Source organism: Sinocyclocheilus anshuiensis, unplaced genomic scaffold (assembly GCF_001515605.1).
Source record: "Sinocyclocheilus anshuiensis isolate Anshui unplaced genomic scaffold, SAMN03320099.WGS_v1.1 scaffold87, whole genome shotgun sequence".
Taxonomy (NCBI): domain Eukaryota; kingdom Metazoa; phylum Chordata; class Actinopteri; order Cypriniformes; family Cyprinidae; genus Sinocyclocheilus; species Sinocyclocheilus anshuiensis.
Window position 1 is genome coordinate 1,026,158 of NW_015549609.1, and position 26,961 is coordinate 1,053,118.

The window sequence follows — 26,961 nt, forward strand, 5'->3', positions numbered from 1 at the left end:
TTAGCCTTGTGTTCATTCCTGTCAAAAATTAAATATAGCTCTACCCTGACTAAGGTCTGTAAGCTAACTGGCTGATGCATCATGCTGTTTATTGTTGTCAATATGGCCATGAATGAGAAGTAGCAGCTTATTTGTGTCTCTAATCATTTGACTCTTGTGCTGTAGGATAACAAGGTGAGTGGGGTGACATGCTGCTCACGGTTACTTGGCTGTTCCTACCTGTTTCCTTGGGTGCTTCCCAAACCCTGGGTGCACACAGAGCCTCTGTGTTCCCAGGATGAGTTCCTGATCCTAGGAAACAAAGCATTCTTCCAGAAGGTTTCCTACCAGGAGGCAGTGAGCACTGTGCTAGCTGTCAGAGACCCCCGCGCTGCTGCCAAAAAGCTCTGCACGCTGGCACAGAGCTATGGGTGCCGGGATAATGTTGGAGCAGTAGTGGTAGCTTTGCATATCGGAGAAGACAGCTGTACGTGCGAGCCTCCTCTCTCGAACACAGAAGCCCGAGGACCACCTGCCCCAACACCTTTACCGATCTCCATGTCCCCTGGTGACCCAGCCACACCGTCTTCTAGCAGTGGCATTGCCTCGGAGTTTAACAGCGAGATGTCAGCTTCGGAAGTGGGCAGCGAGGCTGGGTCCACAGCTTCGGACGAGCACCCCTCTTCGGGACCAACGGCTCGTCCGGAGCGCCGCTGTAGTTTGCATCCCACTGCTACCTTGTGTAACACGGGGCCACTGGTGAGCCTGGGGCCAGGGGCGCACCCGGCTCTATTCCAGCGGCAACCTTCCAGTGCCACCTTCTCAAGCAACCAATCGGACAATGGACTCGACAGCGATGACGAGGCTCCTTTAGAAGGTGTCATCTCAAACGGGAGCAAGCTAGAGGTGGAAGTGGACATCCACTGCTGCGCTTTTCAGCTGCGCTCCGGACCACCGGAAAGTCCCAAGGACCTGGACGGCCGGCATGATTCGAGGGGCTCGGATTATCCCAACAGCAAAATGCAGCGGCAAAACAGCGTGGTGGTTTCTGCCACCAACGGCTGCCTGCTGGCTGTATGTGGCCGAGAGATCTCAGATCTGAAGAAGTCTCCTTCAACCTCCAGCCTCTTCGGGAAGAAGCTATCTAATGGCTCTGTAGTGGCTCCCGAGGATAGCCACAATATCATTGAAGTAGCACTCGAGGCCCCAAAAAAGAAATCTGGATATTTTGCCGCACCAGCCCAGCAAGACCCGGAAGACCAGTTAATTATACCACCTAGCCTGGAGCAGGATGTTCGGGAGCAACTGAGAGGTCAAAGCCCTGTGGTTCCCGGGCCGCCGCCAGCTCCTTCAACGCTGCCCTCAGCGAGAGACCCCAACTGGGACCATCCTCAGCCCACCGTCCCCGGTCTCCACCCCACCACCGTCCTGCAACAGGACGTCTATGACACAGCTCTATAGTTGGTGCAAGAGGACCACACCATTGGAGCATCTCTGCATCATAGTGCCACATCAAAGAGGCTAGCACGCTCTTCCTGCCTTCGAGATAATCCAGTTCTTATTTAGCGTCATCACGTGTGCATTCTTGGGCTGATCTGCGGTGGCGTAGCCACATCCAAGTCAAGGACAGAAGGATGGAAATGGGTGAAAATGTCAAGACCGATGAAATCTTGAAGATTGAGGTCTCAGATTGTGGAAAAACATGGGCTATTCCTGACCAAAAACAACAGCATGGAGCTGGAGTACCTCATACATCACCATGCGTGAGTTAATTTCGACATTCGCCCTTTATATCAAAGGTCACAGGCTTAAGTAGGCTTCAATGATCACATTTGCCTTCTGGTGGAGAGATACTATCAGCTAAACTGAGACCAAAAGATGAGAAAAGTGCCTCTTGAAGATGGTTGAGGTTCAGAGAGCCTTTACCGTTCTGGTGTACGTGCAGTGTTGTTCTCCTACCTTCCCATAGTGGCGACTAGTCCGTAATCTGCACTTTTGAAGTCTGTGAGGAATATTTCAGACGGATCTCTTACCCATCTGACCTGCTAGAATCATCACGCTCCATTTCATGGAAAAGAGTGGTCGTTGTGGAAAGAAGTATTGTTGAAAAAAGACCAGAGCATTCTCCACCTTCCCTGATCCCCTCTCTTGTATGCATACGGGATCTCCCAGACAAAGCCATGGGGGTCTCTGGAGCCCTCTGCACAATAGAGGAGTACAACGACCCCAACATAACATTCAAACCCTGGAGAGGGAATCAGTCTAGTGATGGAGGTCAGAGTGAGATGGTGACAAAAACTACATCCAATACCCAGTGGAAGCATCGTCACACCTTTATGGCCAAGGTCATTTGGGGAGCAGAAAGACCTCACAACCTTGTCTGAAATCATAACTTGAGCTGTCTCGGGTTGTCTAGAGTACTTGAAGTTTCGAGTCTGCCATGACTACATGACAGAGCCCATACTATAGAGCCTTGGGCCGTAAATATGTAATTGGGTCTTTGTAGTAGTGCGGTTTTACTGTTGATCTGAGTGAGGTTGGGATATTTTTTCATCATCTCATAATCAAGGAAAAAATAAACAGCTGACATTTAGGTTTTTTATATGAGAGGTACCAGGCATATGATATCATGTATTGTGCATCAAGTGTGTGGGTATGTGTGCTCTATTTTAGCCATGCATGGTACGTATAAGGAAACAGGCTGGTCAGAGTTTGTTTTTTATTTGAATCAGGGGACCTGAGGAAAGAGACTATATTGGGTCATTTGAGTTTGTCATTGCCACAATCACAGTATCAGGGAATTCTGAGCAGTAAAACACTGTGCTCACGGTTTGAGGAGACATCTAGTGGTGTTTATTGGAAACAACACAGTTTTTTTTTCAGGGTTTTCCCTGAAATTAATATATATATATATATATAAAAACATTTTTACACAACTCATTACATTTAAGTGGGGATTTAAAATTAGGGACAATCAAGTGCAAAGCCCATTATTAATTGTTATTACGTTTACTGATGTTATCTGAAGCCCTTTTTTTTCTTTTGCCAACTGTAGGGCATCAGTTGTATTAAATTGTTTATAATTTATTAGGTGTACTCTCATAATTCATTAGATTCAATTAATTCATAGTCTTTACAAAGGAAGCAAGTTCCCATTGACACTAATGCACTTCAAAATAGAAATTGAATCTCATAGAAGTCTCAGAATTTGTAAATCATCAACTTGAAATTGAGCTTAAGTGTGTTTGTATGCTCGGATATTATGTTTAAGCCATTTCATCTCAAGATTCATTTTATGAATTCTATGCTTTATAAGTGGACATTTTGAGTGTTTTTTTTTTTAATTAATGTTCTTCATGGTCAGATGGCAATGATCTTTGTGCCAAACTTGCATACAGATTTGTGTTCGCTATATGTATGAGGAAAAAGCCGCCATGTAACTAATCTGAATCCCCTTATTTAACATCCAGGAAGGTTTTGAATTTTAACTTAAAAACATTTTTACACAACTCATTACATTTAAGTGGGGATTTAAAATTAGGGACAATCAAGTGCAAAGCCCATTATTAATTGTTATTACGTTTACTGATGTTATCTGAAGCCCTTTTTTTTCTTTTGCCAACTGTAGGGCATCAGTTGTATTAAATTGTTTATAATTTATTAGGTGTACTCTCATAATTCATTAGATTCAATTAATTCATAGTCTTTACAAAGGAAGCAAGTTCCCATTGACACTAATGCACTTCAAAATAGAAATTGAATCTCATAGAAGTCTCAGAATTTGTAAATCATCAACTTGAAATTGAGCTTAAGTGTGTTTGTATGCTCGGATATTATGTTTAAGCCATTTCATCTCAAGATTCATTTTATGAATTCTATGCTTTATAAGTGGACATTTTGAGTGTTTTTTTTTTTAATTAATGTTCTTCATGGTCAGATGGCAATGATCTTTGTGCCAAACTTGCATACAGATTTGTGTTCGCTATATGTATGAGGAAAAAGCCGCCATGTAACTAATCTGAATCCCCTTATTTAACATCCAGGAAGGTTTTGAATTTTAACTTTTACTGCCATTAACTTGTCTTCAAGCACTAGAGAGATGTTCGTGGCGTTAATTATAATTGCCTACAGACCTGAAACTGTAGCTCTTGTGCCAAAAGATGCGTAGTAGTGGTACTTGAAGGGAAGGTAGGTTATTTTGAGTATTTCGGTCGTCCCTTGGGTGCTACTGAGAGCTGAAGTCAGTGGCATGGATGCAGCAGCCCTGCATTACTCATCTGGGTTTTTTCTGTCATGGCCTTAAAGCAGGTTTTCCTCAATCTTTTCTTTAGTGTTTATAATCCAATTCCCTTTTTTGCACTCAAAAATGTGAAGTACAATTTTCTAGAAATTGATCCCTAACCATTTAGAGCTGTATGCTTAAGTGCATCAAGTATTATTGTACAATCCTATAAAGTAAAATGGTTTTACACTGTAGAAGCACTTTGTACATAGCTCAGAGAATCTATATACATAGACCTATTTAAGAATTGCATTTTGTCGAAATGCATATAAAATCATCATTAGGCTTTGATTTGTGGCCTCTTATGTATTTTTTCTTTTATAACCCCTGAAAAATGTAATTTCTTAAGTTTGGTTGAATGGAGAGATGTGGTTATTGAGGCACAACATGCTGATTCATACTGTGCTAAGAGGCAGAGTACAAGCATTTGACGGCTTGCTTTGTTTGCAAGATGTAGTCCAAGTCTGTTATTAGCTATAGGAGCCTTTCATCCCTCGCAGTGCTTTAACATTGAAAGGAAACAGAAATGGAAAATAATGTTTTGAACCAACGTCACTGATACAGCCACTTTATTACCACTTCAAGAGCACCTTAGACCTTCTATGTACCTACAGCATGATGCCTATCTGCGTCATATTTAAAAATGATATATGCAACAATTATACGCGTCTAATTAGATTGATCAATATTAATCTGAAAATTGAAGAATAGGACTGGGAAAAATCCATAAATTTGTGCATGTCTGTGGGTGTCACGTGCAGTGCTCTGTTGTGGAGATAGTGTCTATTGTTTCTCCAGCCTAGGCAACTATACTAGTTGCTTTGCCACGTGGACAAATGTTGTATTTTATATCCCTTAAACATTTGTGCTCTGTGCTCTCCTGGCCAAAACATGTTGAGGTGAAACTCAAGTTCCTGAAAATGTTGGCTAAATACAGTATTCCTTGATGTTATATGCAAATAGCCGTCAAGTTTACATTCATTCGTTAATGGTGATTCTTAAAGGAACAGTTGAACCAAAAATCAACATTCTCATTATGTCACTGTTTTAGCTACCATTGACTTCAATTGTATGGACGAAGAAAAAAAAAAAAAGTATTTTCTCAAAATATCTTCTATGTTCCACAAAAGAAAGCGAGTCATAGAGGTTTGGAATCACATGCGAGTAAGTAACAAAAATTTATTTTTTGGGTGAACTATCCCTTTAATTATATGCTTAGAGGAAGAACACAAAGCACAGTTCTACAAATATCCCCACTCAGATTAAATAGTAGATTTTTTAAATGATAGTTTATAATTATAGGACATTTTCAGGGGGGTCTTCATGGAGCATGAAGTATTTTTTTTATGTTATTATGCTGGTTTGTTTGCCAGTGTGTTAGCACAGTGTCTTAGTTTGGGCATTGCACTAGAAAATGTTCTCGATCAAGTTTAGTTTCAAACTGAACACTAGTTAAAAACAGATAAAAGTTAGACAAAGCTTCCTTTACGTCTTCTGCACATTATTGAATGCTCGGTAACTTTCTCTGATTTTATAACTGGCTTTGCAACTCTTGTGTGAACACTTACGCAGAATAAAAGGAAAGAATTTAAAGGTTAACTTCAGAAGTTAAAGGTGATGTGTGTGATTTTTTTTAAAGCAAGTTAAAACACTTCCTCCTCTCCCAGCTTAAGCAAGCTATTCATAGGTTCATTCCTGTAAAAAGTGCAAACATTCTAGATTTATCAAAACATCTGTGCGCTTAACAAGGCAACCAGTCTCAACCAATGGTGCAAGCTTAGGGGCGGGGCTAACTGTTTGTCTGACCAATGATAGATGAGGGAAGTGTTCAAGAAACTTGACTGAAAACTGATCATTTTTGTACTTCCATTTAGTAGTGCTAGTGCGCAGAAATGACATCACCTTTAAAGACTCATTATGTTTCTGCTTTTCCACGTTCTGACACCACCCATGTTATATATTTGTTTTAACAAGGAAACATTTGTCTTAAGTCTTTGTAAATCTAAGCAGTGTGAGAGTGGCTGTTAGCGCATGAAGCGTGTGATTGTGGTTTTACCCTGGCAGAGTTGAAACTTGCTTTTGAATGCAAAAACGCATCTTTATCTGGCGTATTCATTGACATTTTTGCACATAATCACGGTTCGTTCTGGACAGACGTGGATCGAGACGAAGTTCCTGTTGCTGACACGTGACCAAAGCTTGATCTTGTCATTTATGTACATTTTGTTTTTAAGAGATGCTTTAATATTTCCTCTCAATGCCAAGAAGCTGAGGTTTATTTTTGTACTTCATTGTTTCATGCAGATTTATAGGTCCTCCAGTGCAGAATCTAGGATTTAAGGGTTCTATGGTAAACTGTCACCCATCAAGGTACAATCTTTGAAGATACTAATTATTCACGTATTTAATGTGAGAAGCATGCCCTATATAAACGAATATAAATATATATATATATATATAGAATATATTATAATGTGATTATTTGTATAAAATACTAACTTTTCTGTTTATAAGAAATTGTTTTAATATCGGAAGCATAATGTATATTATATTTTTAAGTTTCTAATTTAGCATGCAGTAAACTGCTGAATATTTTCATTGTGTTAAATTAACGAATTGTTTTTAGTTTAGGAGATCATTCGAGTTGTTTTACTGATTTAGTAAAAGGACTAAATGCGAGCACTTTTGCTGTCTGTCAGCTAGGACTGTACTTTTTAGAGTGGGTGCTGGCTCATTGTTTCATTTCAGATGCTGCTATGCTTAGTTTTGAGCAGAAAGCTGTATTTTTAATTAACTTTTCAGCCAAGTAGCAATAAATTTTTTTTACTGTGAAACACGCGTCTTTGATGTCTCAGACGTTCTGTATGGGATGTATTTGTGCATAACTGATGCGCATGTCTCAAAATACTTTAGTACCTAATATAGTCTATATATATAATAGATGCACATATAAAAAGAAGAAAATGATTTAGCTTAATATGTTATATTACAAACTGTGAGCTAGTCTCATTGGCAATAATTAATAATTAAATTATGAATATGTAGTAAATAACATATACAAGGTTCCTGCAGGTTTTATGATGGTAAATTTAAGAACAAACAGAAAAACAATTGAAGGGATCACAATATGTCACTATGTTCTCTGAATGTAAGGGAGCACACAATGAGTTGTATTAGCAGTACTTAAAAGTTTAAAAGTACAATTTCCAACCATTCTCCTTTACTTTTTAAAGGGGTCATATGATGCAATTTCAAGTTTTCCTTTCTCTTTGGAGTGTTACAAGCTCTTGGTGCATAAAGAAGATCTGTAAAGTTGCAAAGACTAAAGTCTCAAATCCAAAGAGATATTCTTTATAAAAGTTAAGAGTCAGCCACGCCTACCTAAAACGGCTCGTTCTAACACGCCCCACATATCTACCTCACTATGTGGGAAGATTTGCATAACGCTGCCCAAATGTTCACGCAAAGAAAGAAGGCGTAACTTTTATTCTCGCTGTAGTATTGTTGCCGCCGCCATGTCATGAAGACGCTGTGTGCTTCGTTGTGAAAGCGAACTACTTTGTTTGGTCTTCCAAAAGAGGAAGATATCCACTTCGTCATGCCTAGAGCTGATCCGTGCTGGTCGCTGAGGAAATACATCAACTTCGCGCTGTGGATCGCTGGATTGGCTTTCACCGTGGACGAAGAGGATTCCAGCCCGGGGTCGTCACATGTGGTTGACAATACGGTAAGGGACGTAACATTTCCGTCACACGCTTGAGGAATTCGGCCAATCACAACGCACTGGATAGCTGGCCAATCAGAGCACACCTTGCTTTTCAGACCGATGAGCTTTGTAAAAATCGACGTGTTTCAGAAAGGCGGGGCATAGAGGAGAAACAGTAATGTGAAAATACGGGAAATAATGTGTTTTTTTAACCTTAAACCGCATAAACATTTCATTACACCAAATACACAAAATAATGTTCTTTTTAGCAGCATCATATGACCCCTTTAATGCATTTTTACAAAAAAAATTGCTTATGGCCTGAATAGCCCAATGACTAGAATATGGAAATAACTTTTACTGTACCTTCTTATCACATTGCAAAAAAAAAAAGTGTTGTTCATCTACAGTATTTTTGTTTTGTTTTCCAGTGCAAATGTCGAAGGATTCTTAAATCAAGATACATTTTTTGAGATTCAAAATGACATGAGGTCTTGTTTTCTGTGAAACTGATCAAAATTAAGTAAAACAAGAACAAATATCAGGCTCAGAAAAATCTACTTAATTCAAAGGGAAAACAAGTTTTAATACCCCACTGACATTTTGTCTTGTTTTAAGCATAAATGCTTCATTTTGTTCAATATTTCAAGACTTTTACATTTGCATCTTAAGTAAACTATTTAAAAATGTTTAGATATTTGTATTGGGAAACAACTTGTTTTTGCAGCGAATGCAACATTTAATGCCATGATTTTATGAATTTAAAACCTTCTGCTCTGATTGAAGACCTTTTTAAGGCCCTAAATTGTGGACAGGTGAATTAAGACTTTTAAAGACATTTTTAAGACCTGCAGAAACACTAATTAATTTTGTGTAAATCATCTCACTCAATATATTGTGTTTCTTTTTAATTGATGAATCAAATCTGATGGATGTTTGTGAAGAATATATGAAAAAAAGTAAAAAATAAATAAATAAAAAGTCCATAAAAACTCTTAAGAGAAAGCAAAGGCATACAAAATAGAAAAATATATATCCTTCTGATACTGTAAAAATACTAACCAAAGCATTTACACTTGTGTAGGACCTTCCGTGCTTTCCACGGTTGAATCTCTTCATGAAATGGCGTAACCCTCACAGGTTGTTGTCTTCTGTCGGCCTCTGCTTCATCTTCCGCACTCGTATGAAGCCTCTGATGGCCAACACGGCGCTTACAGGGAATATAATAATCCCCAGAACACCAAACAAGCCTCCAGCTATGTCTGCCCCGTTGAGATTGCACTCGAATCCTCTGTGACCTTTGCTGCTGTACATGGCTTCCCTCTCTTTACAGATGGGGTTGTTGTAGATCTCCTGCAGCTTTATGAAATAGAAAGCGACGGCAGGAATAAAACCGAGACCTATGAGCACATCCAGCAGGGCTTCAGCCAGCAGCAGAGGAGGGAAACGGTAGGGCACGCGAAACACTCCGAGGGCCAGCGTGGCACAAGCGTAAAGCATCAGCGCCCCGCCACACGCCATGCTGTAGACGTAAGGGGGCAGTTTGAGTTGGTAGAACTGGTCGTCGAGCTGCTGGACCTTCTGCGCCTCTGCTCCGGTGAATGCGTTGGCTCCTCCGTAATAGTACTGGTACAAACCGCCTAAGCTGGCGATATCCCGATACCGACCCGAGTTACTGTGGTTCACTCCAGCACAGATGACAAGCAACAAGCCTAAGAAGAATTCCATGGCCTGACAGATGCCTACAGGACAAGAACATGTGCACATTACAATAGATTTCAAAAATATACAAACTATGTAGGCTACAATTTCAATTTGTTTATTGTGAAACAGCTCAACATGTTTTTTTCTGTCCTCTGATAAGTATTGTTCTGGACTGCTGTTCCCAAAAGCATCAATGGTTTCTTTTGATGCTTTTGGGATGCGCAGCCCAGTTTGAATGCACTCAGAAGTGAGCGAACGCTCTCTGTGATTGATTGGTTCTGTCTTGCAGCATTTACATTTGTTCAGATGAGCAGGAAAATAGTTATATTCTACACAATTATTCGCTAACAGCTTATTCGTCCAATTCAATGCATATTGTACACATTATAATTTTTGTTAAATAAACAAAATCACTGTTGGAATTAAAGCTGTATTACACTTTTATTGAAAAATCTTTTTCGCCTTATATCTACCTAGTTTGCTACCATAGTTTTTTTCCCCAAAATTAAAAGATAATTTGACTGCTAATTTCTAAAGGTTAGCAAGAGACTGTTTCAAAGTAGCCTCTCCAGCACAAACAAAACCTCAAAGTGAGTTTACCTCTGCTTGTTGTAATGTATCTTAGGTTGTAAAGTGCCCCTTTATGATGATAGGGTTGACTGTCATCATAGTATGAAGATGATGTCTCGGTGTAACTGGGCCTGTAGAAAATATTACAACAAACAGGGCAGGAAGTCACAGCATGCATGCATACTTCTGCTGAGAACATACATATTTTGTAGGTGGGAAACAGCACATCAAAATCACTCCTTACACTCCCCGACTATGACAACGGGTGGCCTCGTACACACGGGGGTCCCTTTGTGTGTCAGCGTATCTTTGCTTTTCTCGGTGGCTTCGTGATCTGTCGTCTCCATCAGGTGCTCTCCTGTCCTCGGGTCCACCTTCATCTCTCCTGTCTCGACTAGGGTAGTCTTTGTCTCTTGAGTGATGAAGCCGGCTTGATTCTGGCATTGCCTGAGAAACAAGGAGATTTCACAAATATGATGAGTTTAAAACCTGATGCACGTTCAAGGTGAATATAAAGTCCCCGGATACTAGAACCGACATGGCACATTGTTACATTGTTTGTTAACTGATGTGGGTGGTTGTGGTTTTAGTAGGCTAGAAACATTCTCAGTTTAATCATATTACTTTTATAAAAGCACTTCTGTAAAGTAAACGTTTCATTAGTCGCAAGATGGTCTCATTTCCTGAATCAAATCACCAAAATAAACTAGGTCACAAAAATCTCACACGTAGCCTAACTCAGTAATGAACCAGTTAATTAACCCAGAGCCTACCTTTTACTGAAATGAACGAAGTCAGCGGTGATTTGTCTGGGTTTCGCTCAGGGTTCTTGTGTTGTTGTGGATGTACACACCTGTGAAACCTGTCTGACTCTGACTCCGCCTCACAGCAGCGTCACAACGCCACACCATTATATGTAGCGCACGATTCGGTCTGTTCCAGTGTTGCCAGGTCCGTGGTTTTCCCGCGGAATTGGGCTACTTTAACACTGTTGCTGCAGGTTGTTTTTCATGTCCGCGGGTTGAAGCGACCCCAATAATGTGGTATTTAGCCCCTGTAATGCGAATTTTACCAGGGGAACCCAGCCAAAAAACGTGTATTTTACCCCGGAACGCGATTTGTACCGGTGGAACCCCCCAGAAACGCGATTGTGTTAATTTTAAGTATCAATTAAGCGGGTTTTGCTATGAAAATCTGCCAACCCTGGGGTCTCATTTATAACCTTTGCATAAGCACAAAAACAGCCCTGAAAGAGGCGTACGCCACTTCCTGCGCAAAAGGTGGAATTTACAAAAACAAACTTGACGGGAAAATTTGCGCACATGCATGCAAACTCTGACCCATGCGTACGCACTCTTTTTCCTTGAGTGAGAAAATTAATTAATTAATTAAATTAAAATCAAGTGAAAACAATGATTAAAATAATGATTTTAAGCTCTGTTTTCATGCCGATATATACATTTACATTTACATTAAATATTCCACTCTCATAAGGACTGAAATGACAAAGTCATTACGCAGAGCTTAAACCAAAATTATATGAATTTAGACATATTTGTAGTAAATGCGCTTGATCACTTTTCCTCTTTTATTGACAGCGAGGAGTGCTATAGGTGCACAATAATTGTTATGTTATGAGAAAATATTTTTTAGCGAGAACAATGATCAATGATGCGCACTTACTTCTGTCCATTGTCCAGCACTAATAGGTCCAATGATAATATCTTACTGTTAACCGCAGCTGCACAGAGGTGTTGATGTTGTGTGAAGTCATCTCTACAACATTATGAAAAGTACCGCTGTATTTGAAGGCTACAACTTGAAGAAAACGGTAAGATTTATACGTTTCCTTTTTAAAATACTTTGTCAGTGACACGCCGAGTCAGACAATTTTACACTGCAATAAATAGGCCTATCTGTTTCCACTCAAAATAGCTAAAAGATATTCACCTTATCAGCAAAACTGCATAAATTTAGTTTGATTTGAATTGTTTAAAACAATTGAAATAGGCTACTATTTGGCCAGTGTTAAAGAATGAGATCAACTCTATTCCAAAATATTTATCTGATAACCATTTTAAACATTTTTTTGTGTTTATTTTTGTTTTTATCTTGATATATTTAATCTAAAACATAACAAGGATATTGGATGATTTTTAGAAATAAAAATTTCATGTATGGCGCAAATGGCATTTATAGTCTGTATCTCACATTTCCTTAATGTCTTTTATCTTTGACTGTGTTAAACATGGTGTCACGTGGATGGAAATATGCATGGAAATGAAATTCAGATGACGTTATGCATATTAAAACTAGGCATTGTAAGCTCCATATATGGCTATTTCGGGGAGGAGACGGGGTGGAGATTCATGTACGCACAATCTTCCGCTGACTGAAAAAACAAACTTGACGGGAAAATTTGTGCAACTGCACGCAAACTCTGACCCATTCGTACGGACTTTTTTTCCTGGAGTGAGAAAATTAATGAAGTAAAAAACAATGATTTTAAGCTCTGTTTTCATGTCGATATATATACATTTACATTAAATATTCCACTCTCATATGGAGATAAGGACTGAAATTACATAAAGTCATTACGCAGAACTTATACCAAAATTATATGAATTTAGACATATTTGTAGTAAATGCGCTTGATCACTTTTCCTCTTTTATTGACAGCGAGGAGTGCTATAGGTGCACAATAATTGTTATGTTATGAGAAAATATTTTTTAGCGAGAACAATGATCAATGATGCGCACTTACTTCTGTCCATTATCCAGTTTGAATAGGTCCAATGATAATATCTTACTGTTAACCGCAGCTGCACAGAGGTGTTGATGTTGTGTGAAGTCATCTCTACAACATTATGAAAAGTACCGCTGTATTTGAAGGCTACAACTTGAAGAAAACGGTAAGATTTATACGTTTCCTTTTTAAAATACTTTGTCAGTGAGACAATTTTACACTGCAATAAAAAGGCCTGTCTGTTTCCACTCAAAATAGCTAAAAGATATTCACCTTATCAGCAAAACTGCATAAATTTAGTTTGATTTGAATTGTTTAAAACAATTGAAATAAGCTACTATTTGGCCAGTATTAAAGAATGGGATCAACTCTATTCTAAAATATTTATCTGATAACTATTTTAAACAGTTTTTGTTTTTATTTTTATCTATATTTATTCTAAAACATAACAAGGATATTGGATGATTTTTAGAAATAAAAATTAATGTATGGCACAAATGGCATTTATAGTCCGTATCTCATATTTCCTTAATGTCTTTTATCTTTGACGGTGTTAAACATGGTGTCACGTGGATGGGAATATGCATGGAAATGATATGCAGATGAGGTTATGCATAGTAAAACAAGGCGTTGTAAGCTCCATATATGGTGATTTCGGGGAGGAGACGGGGTGGAGATGCACGTACGCACAATCTTCGCCTGACTGGGATTTATAAAGGGATTTTGCCAGGTTCTGGCGTACGCATGGTTTTATAAATCTGAAAACTTTTGTGCGTATGCAGAATCTAGAGCGTCTTTCGTGCGTACGTACACTTTTAGGAAGAATTCCACGTAAAGTTTTATAAATAAGGCCCCTGGTCTGTTTGTCAAAAAGTAGTATACTTCAAGTTTATTTTAGCAAGTAGACTTAAGTAAAGTTCAAGTATATTTTTTAAGTATACTTTATGTAGTATGTATACAAATATCAGTGTACTAGTAGTATACTTGTAAGTGTACTATTTCAATACTCCTTGGGACTAAATTGGCCCACACATCAAAAGAACAGGGTATCTGCTTGTAAACAAAAACATTTTATTCTAGTTTCATGCATTCTTTTTTAAACACTTGAATGTGGATAAGTTTCATAAATAAAAAATAAAGAAATAAACAACAGTTTGAACAAAAGCTGAAAAAAGACTATGAATTGGATTCAGAATGATAATCAAAACGTAGATAGAGTCGATCAACACCCCAAAGCTTGACAGTTATTATTACCTCTTCATTGGTCGACATTTTATTCCATAACGTTACACAGTTTTGATGCTGTTTTATGTCTGATGATCGTGTTAGATTACATGTGGAATCATCTGTTGTTTCGGTTTCTTCTTCACTTGTGTTTTTTTGGAAATTCTGTACAGAATATGTGTACTAGCGCCCTCTACAGTATAACAATGAAAACACGGATTCTAGGAGCACAAGTATAGCTCAAATATATTTAGACTTTTTCTAAGTATAAGTCAAGTATACTTAAATGTCATTTTAAGTATATTTCTCAGAAGTACATAAAGCCCATTTCTGAGAAGTACATAAAAATTAGACAAAGTATACTTTCCTATTTTTAGTTTAAAAGAAGTATACTAATAGCACACTTGAATAAACTTATTTTTCGTAAGGGTTCTAAATAAACACGGACCATTTCGATAACATGGGGCGTTTTTGTAGTCTCCAACATAAATGTTAGGCCTAATTAATGGTGTAATTTACGAAAAGCAGCACGTGCTTGAAATACATGTCTTTTTGTGAGAAAAGTTAGTTTGTACAAGGAAATCAAGCACTCTTTGGTCCAAATCTTGTATTAATTATTTTAATTAATTTGTAAGGGTTATAAGAGAGGGTTCTATCGAATAGTTCATTTCAATGAACATTAAAAAAAACACACAATTTACCCGTTTGTTTAGTCATCACGCAATGGTGCCATTAATAGCCTACGTAATGTAAACATTGGGTCTGTGTTTATTAAGGACTTTCTCATTTTTTCCCTTAAAGATAAATTACCTTCGAGTTAGTTTCGAAGCCACTGTGTTATTTAAAACGGGAAGTTGTTATCAAGAACTACACTGTTGTCCAGTTCCTCAAGCAGGTGATCTTACATCCTTGTGGTAGTTGTAGTCCTTATTCAGAAAGTCGTTAGCAACATATTAACCACAGACCGTAATTTATTCATGAATCAAAAACAACCCATGGGACATTTCCGAGTAAACTCATGGCTCAAAATGATAATTATCTTGCAGGTTTTAAGACCACAAAAATTAAACTCCATTCATTCATTAACTTTTGTCATTTTACTGAGTGAAACCAGCAAGGACATTGACAGTAAAGACTCTTAAAGGGGTCATATGATGTTGCTAAAAAGAACATTATTTTGTGTATTTGGTGTAATGAAATGTGTTTATGCGGTTTAAGGTTCAAAAAACACATTATTTTCCACATACTGTACATTATTGTTTCTCCTCTATGCCCCGCCTTTCTGAAACTATCTAGTGCATTATGATTGGCTGAATACCTCAAGCGTGTGACAGAAATGTTACCATACTGTGATGTCCTGTCCGGCTGGAGCGACGAGACAAAAACATTAAAACCCATTATAAACGAGGCATTTGTTGCATCCAGTGGGGACATAATTACGGATTATAATGACTTAAGCCTCGTACACACCGGGACGATTATCGTGTGCGCTTATCGCCAACGTTTTTCAACGCATCTTTTGTGTTCATACCCAAGCGATTTTCGCTGGCGATGAGCCGAGTGAACGTGCAAATTCACTCCCTGACATTAGATGGCGCTCCATGAAAAACAGAAATACCCCAAAACACATCGAATCCTATTTGATCTGCAATTCCTCTCCATAACAACTCCATCTTATTGAGATTTTTGTAGTCGCTGTCGCGTTTGTCATAAAGCCCTTTGTGTTCAGACACCAATGAGACCAGCAGCTCTACATTCATCTTGCCTTGATGCATCTTCTTGGTCTACTTACTTCCTCTTCGTCGTTAGGTATCAGTGTGTGCTCGGCAGGACCGTTTTGTGCTTGAGCGACACCAAGTCATGTTTTATTGTAACTTCAGCAGCTCCAGACACGTGAACAAAAGCGGCAATCTCATTGGTCGGCCAGTTTTTAACGCGGCGCGTCAAGCCAAAAAACGAGCCCGAGGCATTTTTTTTTAAATGACGCTTTTACGCCTCGCGTTTTGTGCGTCGGTGTGCACACTCACATTGACGCCCTTTGTTTAGTCATGAGGCGTTAAACGTCGGCGATAATCACGCGCAATATTCGTCCCGTTGTGAACAATCCTTTATACTGTCTTTTTACGCATTGCATCGCGCTGCGTAAACATAAAGCCATGTCTGCATTTGTGATCGGAGAAATTACAAAAAACAAGATCTACTCTTCACTGCCCAAAACTCGCGTTTGAATCTTCAGTGGCAACGAAAAACACAGCGGCCTAGCGTGAGGGGAAGCCCCGGCTTAGCGTGCGCTGAGGCCGGGAACACAACGTCACACACGGCGGCCTAGAGTGAGCGGAGACCGGATTCGACGAAGGAGCGGCCGGCGGGCCATATGTGACGACGCCGGGCTGGACTCCGCTTCGTCCACGGTGAAAGCCGATCCGGCGATCCACAGCGCGAAGTTGATGTATTTCCTCAGTTTGCAACTTTACAGATCTTCTTTATGCACCAAGAGCTTGTAGCAAAGAGAAAGGAACAATTGAACTCGCATCATATGACCCCTTTAATAAAAACGCTTAGGGTAACCCAACGCAAGTTTGAATTTGCACGTCATTTTGGCGCGCCCAACCTCGACGCACGCACACGAGCTCGTTGAGAAGGGCGCGCGCGCGCGCGGGCGCGAGATAAAGATGGCGGCGACGGTGGGAGAAACGGCGTGACATGCTGGAGTAGCGGCACTAAACCCGAGTAAAACCACCGTATGACAGACCATAGCAAAATGGAAACCATGTCACAGTAGGTGTTTACCGGTAATACCAAGTACTACAAACTCACCTCCCCCCGAGACAACATTCATCCTGTGATTGTGGAGAAATCTCACCGCGAGCATGGCTTCGCACAGTAACCAGGTAGGAAAACGCCTCTGCCTCTTTTTACATCACGTTTTAGATCATAATGTCGTCCCGAGTGCACTTGGCTGGCGATATTCAGCTGTCAGGAGGCCGTGAGCGTGTGTTTGCGCCGAGCGTGTGTTTCTGTTGTGCGTTTCTGCTGCAGCGGCCTGGCCACGCGGGTGCGCTCCTTTAATAACGGTCATTAGCAGGCGAACGTTTAACTTCCGCGAGCTTTTGGCGACGTTTCTATCGGATATCCCGTGTCTACCGCGCTCCGCTGAGTACAGTAAGAAAGCATGAAGCGTTTCTGTGAGGCGTCTTTAGTTTAAGCGAGTTGAAATAAGTCGTGGAAGTCGTATCGTGCTAAGATAGGCCTGTTGATTGGGGGCGGTATCGCTTCCCGTCTTTAACCTCATTCAAACTCTTTCGTTTGAGTTTTTCGTTTGTTTATTGCGCACATGACATCCATTACATCTTCAATGACAGTTCGGCACTGTCAGAGTGTATAAGACCGGTTTTGAAGGCTGCTTGCTTTAAACGAGGCACCGTGTAGATGCTACATCATTGTAGCTCTGTTAGCCACATGCTGAACGATAACCGCTCAATAGTGCTTAACCTTAAAGCCTGCATTGTTTAATGTTCAAAATATGGCTGGCAAGTGTATATAAATCTTCAAGTTTGTCACTTTCATAAAGTTAAACCTAGGTCTGTCACGATAACAACTTTTTGTTGTGCGATATATTGCCCCAGAAATAATTGCGATAAGCGATATTATTGTCATTTTAAAGACCATTTTATGCCACTGAATATATAATCATAATGTAACAGCATAGGCCTACACACTTCCAAATGACAACAAACTTTTAATTCTTAAGAATATTTAGATCATGGAAATTAACTATCAGAATATTAGACACCTTAAAAACTTGAATAAATAGTAAAGAAACATTTTCTAACAAAAAGTGCAAAGTAACTTTTTGTGGCGGCGGTACAAAAAAAGAAAAATGCACAAAGAACTTGTATGGAGATTTTCCCTGACCTTCTTTTCTCTGTAAATGAAGGGTGCACACTATTGCTGAAACACACAATCACTACTTAGCAGTAGGGGTGTGCGATATATATCGTCTGCGATAATATCGTAATTGTTGTTTTAACGATGTGCGATTTGACATTATCGAGTATTTTGCAAAAACCATTCAAAACATCCCTACAGAGCGCACGCATGCATTACGTGAAGTCTAGACTAGTGCGTGTGCATTTAGAGGGCGTTCTTTAACTGCATGATTCAGTCTATTAAAATGCGTTTAGAATGATCACAAATTCAAGACATGATGGCAGAATTTTTGTTTTTTTTTGTATAATCATTTTTAAAATTTGAACTAGCACCTCATGACTACACCACGTTATGTACAAGAAGCTGCAAAAGACACAGGCGCAAGTGGAATGTACAAAACACGGTGACATTCATTTTTAAGTGAATATAATGGGCGATATATTGCGTCACCAAAAATTGAGGTCATGTACGTATATTGCGCAATAAGTCGATATATTGATTATTGCGACAGGCCTAGTTGAACCCAACCTTGTATTGGGTTGCCATATGGTTGAAATTGGGATAGTTTCTTAAATATGTGAAATTTAGTATTTCTTATCACTGGAAGATGATTGGCTGCTATTAAGTGCTGTAATAAGCAATCTAGATACATGAAGCATGAGGTCCTGTCAAAGTGTTAGTTAGCCAGGCTACTTGTCAGAAGAATATGGTTATTACTCTTAATTTTGGCATGTTTGAGTCATTTTTTTTTCACCTGGTTTATTTTTTAAAAGTAGTTTTATGTAATTCTTACAGTATTGTTAGGTTTATCATTCACATGTCATACTGTCACTGTCATGTTCATAGCAAAGTTATCTTAAGATGTGAATAGGCACTCGTGGTTGACCGATATATCGCCAAGGTCAATATATCAACCTATATTCATCTTTCTTTTTATTAAAAAAAAAAACTTTTGTTTTGACAACACTTAGAACATCAGATGCACTGGAGATCCTCTTATGCACTTCACTATCTTTGTTTACCAGTTCTTTCTTCTGAATTATTAGACCGAATTAAAGCAAACTGAGTGCGTACGTAAAAGTGTTGTAGTGTTTGCCTTTCTTTTATTAGTAATAGAAAGGTAAACACTATAGTAGTTACCCATATAATGTAAGCATTCAGCAAATACATATTAATATAATTTAAAGAAGTCTTTGAATACCTAATAAATATTTAATTCCTTGCAAACTGTAGTGAATCCCACAATTAGATCCTCTGAAGTCTGCATTTGTAGCCTGCATAAAAACACACGTGCATGATGGTCTGTCTGTGCGAATTTGATAGGAACAGGAGAGTTCGTCATATTCTTGTTACATTCACTATTTGCTGTATATAAAATTAGTGTTACCCTGTCTTTGTTGAAGAAAATATTGATTCCCAGTGTGCAAAGACGGTTTCTTTAATGGTGAAAAATACTATGATAGGATTACAGAATTAAAACTTGGCCTGAAAATCCTTTACCTGTCTGGTCATTTTTAACCAGGAACACCACAAGTGTAACAAGGTGGGATAAAAAAAATCTCCAAAAATAGAAAAATTATAAAAAAAAGTTGTAGTCCATTGTGGTAACACGAACTAGCATTTTCAGGGGAAACAATCTCACTGGATCAAAATGTTTGTAACACAACATGAGGTTTAAGTTGCTCAGGTATTAATCTAATAAATTTTTTTCATAGTAATTCATTTTTAAATTATAATTTAGTAAATATTTGAAATAACTTCATTGCAACTTATTTACTATTTTTAAATTAAATAGTGTGTTTAAACAGCTTTATATAGGCCATCGGCCACCCTGCTCTGAGATATTGGCATCGGCCTTCAGAAAAGCCATATCGGTTGAATGCACTGCTGCAGTATTTTTAGTCAGACTGGTTTACATTGACTAACTAACTGCTACGACTGCATACACAAACGTCAAACAGAAGTTGGGTTAACTGTGATTTAGAATAAATTCACAGCCTTGTTGGAATCCCACTTCGCGTAAACAATAGTTTCCGACTTACTCGAGTGGATGCTTGACATGCATGCTGCTCTGTACCCTCAGATTCCCTTGGCATTGGTCAGACTTTCAACCGTTACAAAGCTTTGTGAACTGATGTGTCTATTAACGGTGTGTGACAGTCTTTGCAAAACAATGTTTACAAGGATTAGGGCAGTGTTGGATTGAATATGTGAGATGAATTTGAAGACAAGTCTTGTAATGAAAGAAGCGCCATGAAAATGGAAGTTGGATGTATTGCAATTCTGGGTGGGGCAGTTTATGAAGTGCCAAGTTTAGAGGATATTCTTCAGTTGTAGCCTGTTATAAATAAAATAAAAAAATATTTGCAGGCAGCTGATGGGCACTCTCCAAGTATGATGACATATGCTTTAAAAGCTCAGTGAGCTGGCATGTGGGAAGATGGCACCACAAATGTAACAGTACAACAAGATTTATGGCTAGCAGCACAAAAGTAAAACTTTGTTCAGCTCATTCTAAATGTGTATATAGGTCCTCATTTAAATTTTGTATGATTGAAGATTTGTTGCTCTAAAGACGCATTAGGGCATACGTAGATATGTTGAACCAGTACTTGGTTGTACATCTGATTTGATTTGTGACGCTTGACCTGCATTGAATTGACATTCTCATTGTATTGCTGGTCTGTCAGGGCTCTACAATGCAACCATTTTAGTCACATTTGCGACTGAAAACTACTGCGTGCGACTGAAAAAATATTTAGGAGCACCAGTGCGACTGACCCAATCAGCATATTTGTGTTGAGCTCAGTGGAGCTTCAAAAGTCTCTACTTGCGTGTTTTTGCAGCGTTGAATAATGAATCACAGCCACATATATGTTGATTCCTTGAACACAATGTTAATCAGAATCCACTCACTGCTCCAAAGACCGGAGTTTTGTTCAGTGCTGAGTAGGGCTGCACGATAAATCGCATGCGATATTTAACGCGCAACTTATCAGTAAAGACGGTTCTGTAATCAGCGGTAAATCTCCATCACCTGCGGGCTTTCACATGGAGCAGCATTAACTAAGATGCGCATTAAATATCGCATGCGATTTATCGTGCAGCCCTTGTGCTGAGTTACACAAGCTCACGAATCCTCTCATTATAACAAAGTGTAGACACAATGTAAATAAGAGATTCATTGTGCAGTGTAGAGAGCTTCGTTGATTATAGTGGAACTTTGTGAGATTGCGATGAACTAAGGTGAGTGACAGCTTTTAATGATTAAAGGGATATTTCACCTTCAGTTGCTGGTCCCCATTGACTTCCATAGTATGGAAAAAAACACTATGCAAGTCAAAGGGGACCAGCAACTGAAGGTGAACTATCCCTTTAAGTGAGTTTGCAAATGTGATATTAAATAAATGCAACAGTTCAATAAACAAGAAGTTAATATTAAATGACATTTCCTGACTATAACACTATTGCCTGATTTTGCTCTATTGTTAATGAAAATAGTTTCAAACAAAAAGTCACTGCTGAAGTAGGGCTGTCGAAAAAATGTGAATTTTGAATATTCATCGAATATACATCAAAAACGTTGCATTTGAATTTTAGGTGTGTGTTAAGGAGGCAGCCTTATCAGTTGCGCACGAAATGTGATGACTATGTAAGTGTCGTTGCATTATAATGTTTTTGTTAGCCTATCCAGTTGAAGCCACTAGATGCGGCGCTGCTGCGTTAATTAAAAATATTGAGGGAAAAAGTGAACATCAATGTGGAGAAGATCTTGTTTACATCAAAACTGAAACCAAGCTGTTCACACAGAACACATATTTTGCGCATTTTCTAGAGGGACATCTATCACCATTGCACTCGCGTCTCGCACAAAGCAGACCTGTTTAGAAAGCTATGTAAAATTAATGCAAGTTTAACTTTGAAAAAAAACATATCGAGACTTTATGGCGTTTTTTCCCCCCCATCCCACTGCATCTCATGTTTTTAAATGAAAAATGTACTCTGTGTGGTTGGCTTTCCGCCCTTTGTATTAAACTATGCATACAGGATGCTGTTTTGTTTATAGTTGTTTAAGCAACTTAATTATAATTTATTTATAAACATTATTTTAAACATTATGCACTTTTTCCACAGATAGTCATTTTATCTTATGCTTTGAATTAACATACATTAGTAATATTTTGCTCAATGCGCCCTCTTGTGGCCTCAGAAGTAGGGATGGGTATCGTTGAGGTTTTAACGGTATTACTACTCTTATCGATACTGCTTATCGATTCGGTACTTTAACGGTATGCTTATCGGTACTTTTTGTTTTATATATATATATATCTATATATGACAAATTAAGAGCTGAATTAACATTGCTTTATATTCTGAAATGTAAAATAAACATTTAATGAAATGAATATAAAACATCAATTTGTAAATGCACCAGTGTGCAGGCATTTTTAGTGTTTTATACATAAGATACAGTAAGAACATGAACAAAGAAACAAAGTAAAACAAACTGACAAATACAATAAAACAAATATACAAATGAAATGAAATAAATAGTGCTGTCATTTTTCCATGAAGTTCTACTAACATTACTGTTCAGGTAAGTAATAGCCTACAAAAGAAATCTAAAAGTAATCAAATGTAAATGAACACTGCATAGTTTTCTGCGCCCGAAGCTCAAAGTGTGATTTGTTTGTCCGTTTTTGGAGCGCGTCGCGCGCACACATTTCAGCTGAGGAACAGCGTCTCTTGTGCGGATTGTGCTTTCAACGTTTTATCAAACATGTCCCGCAATTAGAAGAGAAGCCAAAAGCTTTTCTTCACCCTGACTGAAATTATGCATTTTAAATTCGAATATAATTCGAATTTTGATCTCATTTAAGTACAAAATGCGAATTTAGTTTTTCAGCCATTTTGACAGCCCTACTGCTGAGCTGAAAAATTTATCAAAATGTTATATTTAAAACATTGATCTCAACTTGAATTTATGAATTTAATTGCACTCATGCCACCTCTGAGCCTCATTACACGTCTGAAAATATACCCACAAGCCACTTGTGTTCTTCTGTGCCACCTCTGTAGTACAAATGAATTTGTTAATACTGAATTCATTTGACTGGTAACTTTATTCTTCTTGTTTTAGTCTACTTGTTGTTATTCTGTTGTTTTAATTAGAAATTTTGAAAAAGCTTATAACATTTTTTATATATTTTTGAATTTGACATAAGGATGACATACTTTTAATGACGTTAGAAAAATGGCATTACAAAGAAAAAAAATGCCCCTGTAAATCACGGAGTCAAATATCACCTCATATTGGGAAGGCTTTTTTTTTTTTTTTGATCGGAGGGTGCTACTGAATGTTTTGACTGTTCTCCTAAAAAGAAAAATTAAACATAGAGCCCCCTGTCTGAGCAATATGAAGGTCTCGCCATAGCATGCTAAGAAAAGCCATATCTGAAAGCATGTGGCAATGGTCGTTTATGGTCGATGGGAGAACTTATGCTGTTGTTGTTTTTTTTTTTAAGGGAAGGTCTGAAACCAGAAAATCCAGTGACGCGTCTGGTTTGTCCTTATCTGTGGGGGATTGACACATTTTACATAAAACCACATTCACAGCAGCTCTTGCTTTGTCTTCATAAATGTGGTTTATCAGTTTAACATACTGGAATAGAAGCACATTTAAAGTTTTCAAAACTATTAAATTAACGTGTTCCATATTAACGCATCATGTTGAAGTCAGCATAGAACAGAAGCCAGAAGTGATCGCCTTTTCTTTCCTATTGTGAGGTATATCTGATTTAAACTGCTTCTCAAACAAGTAATGTAGGCTTGGACTTGATTTTGTCTATCCAGTATTGATTGGATTGTTCTCGTTTGCTAATCACTGCAATCTCATGTGAGTGACAGGTTGCTGGAATGGTGGGATTTTTGTCCTGCCCTCGAACCGGTGCAAACATCATCAGAGAAGAGATGTTGTTTGGCAAGGTGAAGTGGAAATGTTTTTGATTAAAGGTTATGAGGGCATGTGAGTTTAAGTATGTGTGGATAAATCATTTATAATCTTTGCAGTATTCCATACACTAATAAGAATTGTCAATTTTGATTTCATGGTGACTTTTAACACTTCTTTAATTTGTTGCGTGAGCATCACCCATGGCTCTTTCTGATTCATGAAAGTATGTATGAGTGTGTTATCACCAGAGCATGTTGAAATAATGCAGATGGCTAATTTGTGGTAATCCCCAGTCCAAATGAACAGCGATGGGGAGCTTAGTGTGGTACGTGTGGCACGCCTGTGGAAGCGGGCAAAGAGACATTCTTTCTGTTGTGATTGTACTCGCCATCCAGAGGCCATTGGATTACAGCATGCTGTTTGTCCCTTGTGGTGCCGGTTCAGCAGTGTACGTCAGTGATGTGCAAACAGTTACATGTGCTTGAACTGCAGTTTCTCTTTTTTCTTGCTCTGCCTTTTCATGCAACTAGTTGTGAATGTGAAGGGGTATTATGTGCACGCTTGCAGAGCCTGTTGAGTTTTTCATCTCTGACACTTTCAGTTCCCCTAAAGACTGGCATGAACATGAAGTTACTGAAAAATAAGCTTTTTAAAACAATTGTATAGTTGCTTAATGGTCAGTGTAGTGATTAGTCTTAACTAAGTGCAAGAGACTTTCAGTTACGCTGTTAGTGCTTGTAGGATTAAGGTAATTATACCCTTCACAGAGAAAGCAGGTTATCTACAGTATGGTCCGACCATTATAGGACCAGATGCCATTTATTAAGACAAGTACTCACAAGACCGCTGTAGGCCTGCAACCAGTTACCAGCCTTGCTTAAGAAAACCTTTAGTAATAACAGTTACTTTAAAGGGCTTTCTTAACGGAACTCTAGGGCTTCAACTAACATCATTTTGATAATCATGTAATAGGGTTGATCATATTGATGGACTAAAAGAATTTTGATCAATTAATACTATGTTAAACGGTTTAAAAGTTGTATTTTTTTTTAAGAAAAATATTCTATACATATGTCAACTCACGGTGGCGTGACGATACGTGCAACCACACATGCCTATAGACATATTTCGTTGCGCAAGCACCTGCTCCACTTTCGATTAACTGAAATAGTAAAGGCAACACAATGGCAAAAGGCAATATTATTTAAGTGGTTATGAGCGAGTGAATCTGTGAGTGAATGTATTCAAATTCTGAATGGGTTATAGCCTAGAAAGCACGCAAAGAGTGCTCCCGCTTATAATAATTAAAAAGCTGTCACTCATCTCAGTTCTTCGTGATCTCACAAAGTTCTGTTATATTCAATGAAGCTCTACACTACTGCACTATTTATCTCTCATTTACATTGCGTGTACGTTTTGTTTGTTCTAATGAGAGGATTCGCGAGCGTGCACAACTCAGAAACACTGAACAAAACACTGGCCATTGCGTTCATGAAATCAACAGATATGTCAGTGATTGGCTTCAAGGCTCAACACTGCAGAAACCGTTTTTTTTCTGCAGCGTTGTGCTCCAGACTATGCCCCACAGCGCATAGACACAGACATGGACATTAATTTTTTTAAATATAAACTAGACAAGTTGTACACTGAGGTAGGCCTGCTATTTATTTTTGTCTGATGAAAAAACATTTGGTTCTTCAAAGCGCATAGAAGGATTCAGTGCGTGTTTTCGTTTTGTCATAATTTAAGTGAAAATTTTTTAGTGTAGGCCTATTTTTTTTAAAATTATTTTTATTTATATAATGTTATTCTGTTTTTCTTTGTTCTCAGAAGCACTGCAGGTGCGTGATAATACATGACTATGCATCCCTATCATGTAATAAGCCTGCACAGTATATGGTGAAACCAGTTATGAGGGAGGAAATTTTATACCGTTTAAAGGGGGGGAAATTATGAATAAAACTTAATACCGGGTTCACACGGCATGATTTTCAAAGTCATCAGATCGCTGCCCTTCTCACACTGCATGACTGTGTGTGGTGTATTGCCAAATATCAATATCATAACGAATATAGTTTCCAGGTTATGTTAGCTGTATTCTAACAATACCAATGAAGACAAAGTGTTACCGAATTTTGAAACTATCTTTTAGCCATATTTACTTGGTAAAATAGTTGGTTATTTGACTAATTAATCTAGATTTTTCTTTTTTTTTGTACTTCCTTGAAAGAATTGATGTGCCTGTCAACAAAACTTTTATTAACAAATTATCTTCCTTCAATGATGCTCTTCAGTCCAGTATCTTTTAAACATATTTTAAATTGTGCTGGTTTAAGTTCTCTTAGGAAATTATATTACTCAGCAAACATTTTAAAATAAATTAAGTTAAACCTCAATCCATTTTTTCAGTTTTTATCTAAAGTAAACTTTAAAAACCTTTATAGGTTTTTTAAATGGCTCTTTAATAGTATTTTAGGGCCATATAAAATGTTTTATTTTTCCCAATTTCCTTTTTTTCTGTACTGTTTTAAAGGTTAAATAAAATGTTAGTAATCGAAATGCATGTTTAATTCACTTAATTATGAAACCTGTACAGTTTAACAATTTAATAAGTTCAACAAATTACATTTTTAGGGCTCTATGAAATGCATTTTATTTTTTCTCATTCCACTTTATTTTTTTTTTACCAATTTTGTTTTCTTTTTTTTTCTGGGTTTCATTTTAGTCGTTTATTTGTATTTTAATAAACAAAAAGCATGTTTGTTTAATTGAATTCAACTTAATTTAAAACAACTTCATTTATTAAACTTTTAACAATAGAGTCCTATGAAATGTTTTCTGCCCCCCCCCCCCCCCCCCCCCCCCGC

General features: G+C 38.1%; 3 protein-coding genes across 5 annotated transcripts in view; 2 read left to right on the plus strand and 1 right to left on the minus strand.

The window, feature by feature from the left end:
* Positions 1-4,773, plus strand: part of LOC107659136 (PH domain leucine-rich repeat-containing protein phosphatase 2-like) — a 65,760-nt gene extending 60,987 nt beyond the window's left edge. The window contains exons 19-20 of the mRNA XM_016447969.1: positions 166-3,453; positions 4,027-4,773. Coding sequence (XP_016303455.1) covers positions 166-1,440 — 1,275 coding nt within the window. The 3' untranslated portion in view covers positions 1,441-3,453; positions 4,027-4,773. The remainder of the gene's footprint in view (positions 1-165; positions 3,454-4,026) is intronic.
* Positions 4,774-8,694: 3,921 nt separating this feature from the next.
* On the minus strand, positions 8,695-11,148 carry marveld3 (MARVEL domain containing 3). 2 transcript variants are annotated; one of them, XM_016447942.1, is made up of 4 exons: positions 11,015-11,148; positions 10,519-10,688; positions 10,272-10,372; positions 8,695-9,709 (listed from the first exon to the last, which is right to left on the minus strand). In XM_016447942.1, exons 2-4 carry the CDS (start codon positions 10,683-10,685, stop codon positions 9,102-9,104), a joined length of 876 nt encoding a protein of 291 aa, XP_016303428.1. In that variant the 5' UTR covers positions 10,686-10,688; positions 11,015-11,148; the 3' UTR covers positions 8,695-9,101. The 2 variants fall into 2 exon arrangements, with proteins under 2 accessions (XP_016303428.1, XP_016303427.1); XM_016447941.1 differs by having other exon boundaries at positions 10,486-10,688.
* A 5,672-nt stretch (positions 11,149-16,820) lies between these two features.
* Positions 16,821-26,961, plus strand: part of LOC107659138 (ubiquitin carboxyl-terminal hydrolase 10-like) — a 43,454-nt gene continuing 33,313 nt past the window's right edge. For both annotated transcript variants that reach the window (XM_016447971.1, XM_016447972.1), the window contains exon 1: positions 16,821-17,102. In XM_016447971.1, the coding sequence (XP_016303457.1) occupies positions 17,082-17,102 (21 nt within the window). In that variant the 5' untranslated portion in view covers positions 16,821-17,081. The remainder of the gene's footprint in view (positions 17,103-26,961) is intronic.